The sequence below is a fragment of the Ochlerotatus camptorhynchus genome, unplaced genomic scaffold (genome assembly GCF_037179485.1).
Source record: "Ochlerotatus camptorhynchus isolate MF236.1 unplaced genomic scaffold, CSIRO-AGI_Acam_v1.1 ptg000320l, whole genome shotgun sequence".
Classification (NCBI taxonomy): Eukaryota; Metazoa; Arthropoda; class Insecta; order Diptera; family Culicidae; genus Ochlerotatus; species Ochlerotatus camptorhynchus.
In genome coordinates, this window is record NW_027040808.1 from 2,221,378 (window position 1) to 2,223,103 (window position 1,726).

General features: G+C 61.2%; 1 protein-coding gene across 1 annotated transcript; it reads left to right on the top strand.

Annotated features, from left to right (window-relative positions):
* Positions 1–547: 547 nt before the first annotated feature.
* On the top strand, positions 548–1,267 carry LOC135707838 (putative proline-rich protein 21). The gene has a single exon (XM_065229752.1). The coding sequence runs from the start codon at positions 548–550 to the stop codon at positions 1,265–1,267; it is 720 nt and encodes a 239-aa protein (XP_065085824.1).
* Positions 1,268–1,726: the final 459 nt, after the last annotated feature.

Here is a 1,726-nt window from a genome sequence, read left to right on the forward strand (position 1 = left end):
CATCCGGCCATTGCCATCCGGCCATTGCCATCCGGCCATTGCCATCCGGCCATTGCCATCCGGCCATTGCCATCCGGCCATTGCCATCCGCCCATTGCCATCTGGCCATTGCTATCCGGCCATTGCCATCCGGCCATTGCCATCCGGCCATTACCATCCAGCCATTGCCATCCAGCCATTGCCATCCGGCCATTGCCATCCGCCCATTGCCATCTGGCCATTGCTATCCGGCCATTGCCATCCGGCCATTGCCATCCGGCCATTACCATCCAGCCATTGCCATCCAGCCATTGCCATCCAGCCATTGCCATCCGGCCATTGCCATCCGGCCATTGCCATCCAGCCATCACAATGCGGCCATCGCCATCTAGCCATTGCCATCCGCCCATTGCCATCCGGCCATTGCCATCCGGCCATTGCCATCCGGCCATTGCCATCCGGCCATTACCATCCAGCCATTGCCATCCAGCCATTGCCATCCAGCCATTGCCATCCGGCCATTGCCATCCGGCCATTGCCATCCGGCCATTGCCATCCAGCCATCACAATGCGGCCATCGCCATCTAGCCATTGCCATCCGCCCATTGCCATCCGGCCATTGCCATCCGGCCATTGCCATCCGGCCATTGCCATCCAGCCATCACAATGCGGCCATCGCCATCTAGCCATTGCCATCCGCCCATTGCCATCCGGCCATTGCCATCCGGCCATTGCCATCCGGCCATTGCCATCCGGCCATTGCCATCCGGCCATTGCCATCCGGCCATTGCCATCCGGCCATTGCCATCCGGCCATTACCATCCAGCCATTGCCATCCAGCCATTGCCATCCAGCCATTGCCATCCGGCCATTGCCATCCGGCCATTGCCATCCAGCCATCACAATGCGGCCATCGCCATCTAGCCATTGCCATCCGCCCATTGCCATCCGGCCATTGCCATCCGGCCATTGCCATCCGGCCATTGCCATCCGGCCATTACCATCCAGCCATTGCCATCCAGCCATTGCCATCCAGCCATTGCCATCCGGCCATTGCCATCCGGCCATTGCCATCCAGCCATCACAATGCGGCCATCGCCATCTAGCCATTGCCATCCGCCCATTGCCATCCGCCCATTGCCATCCGGCCATTGCCATCCGGCCATTGCCATCCGGCCATTGCCATCCGGCCATTGCCATCCGGCCATTGCCATCCGGCCATTGCCATCCGCCCATTGCCATCTGGCCATTGCTATCCGGCCATCACAATGCGGCCATCGCCATCTAGCCATTGCCATCCGCCCATTGCCATCCGGCCATTGCCATCCGGCCATTGCCATCCGGCCATTGCCATCCGGCCATTGCCATCCGGCCATTGCCATCCGGCCATTGCCATCCGGCCATTGCCATCCGGCCATTGCCATCCGCCCATTGCCATCTGGCCATTGCTATCCGGCCATTGCCATCCGGCCATTGCCATCCGGCCATTACCATCCAGCCATTGCCATCCAGCCATTGCCATCCAGCCATTGCCATCCGGCCATTGCCATCCGGCCATTGCCATCCAGCCATCACAATGCGGCCATCGCCATCTAGCCATTGCCATCCGCCCATTGCCATCCGGCCATTGCCATCCGGCCATTGCCATCCGGCCATTGCCATCCGGCCATTGCCATCCGGCCATTGCCATCCGGCCATTGCCATCCGGCCATTGCCATCCGCCCATTGCCATCTGGCCATTGCTATC

Bases quoted from the DNA above. Each gene is read 5' to 3' on its own strand.
- LOC135707838 (XM_065229752.1), top strand. From the start codon at position 548: ATGCGGCCATCGCCATCTAGCCATTGCCATCCGCCCATTGCCATCCGG.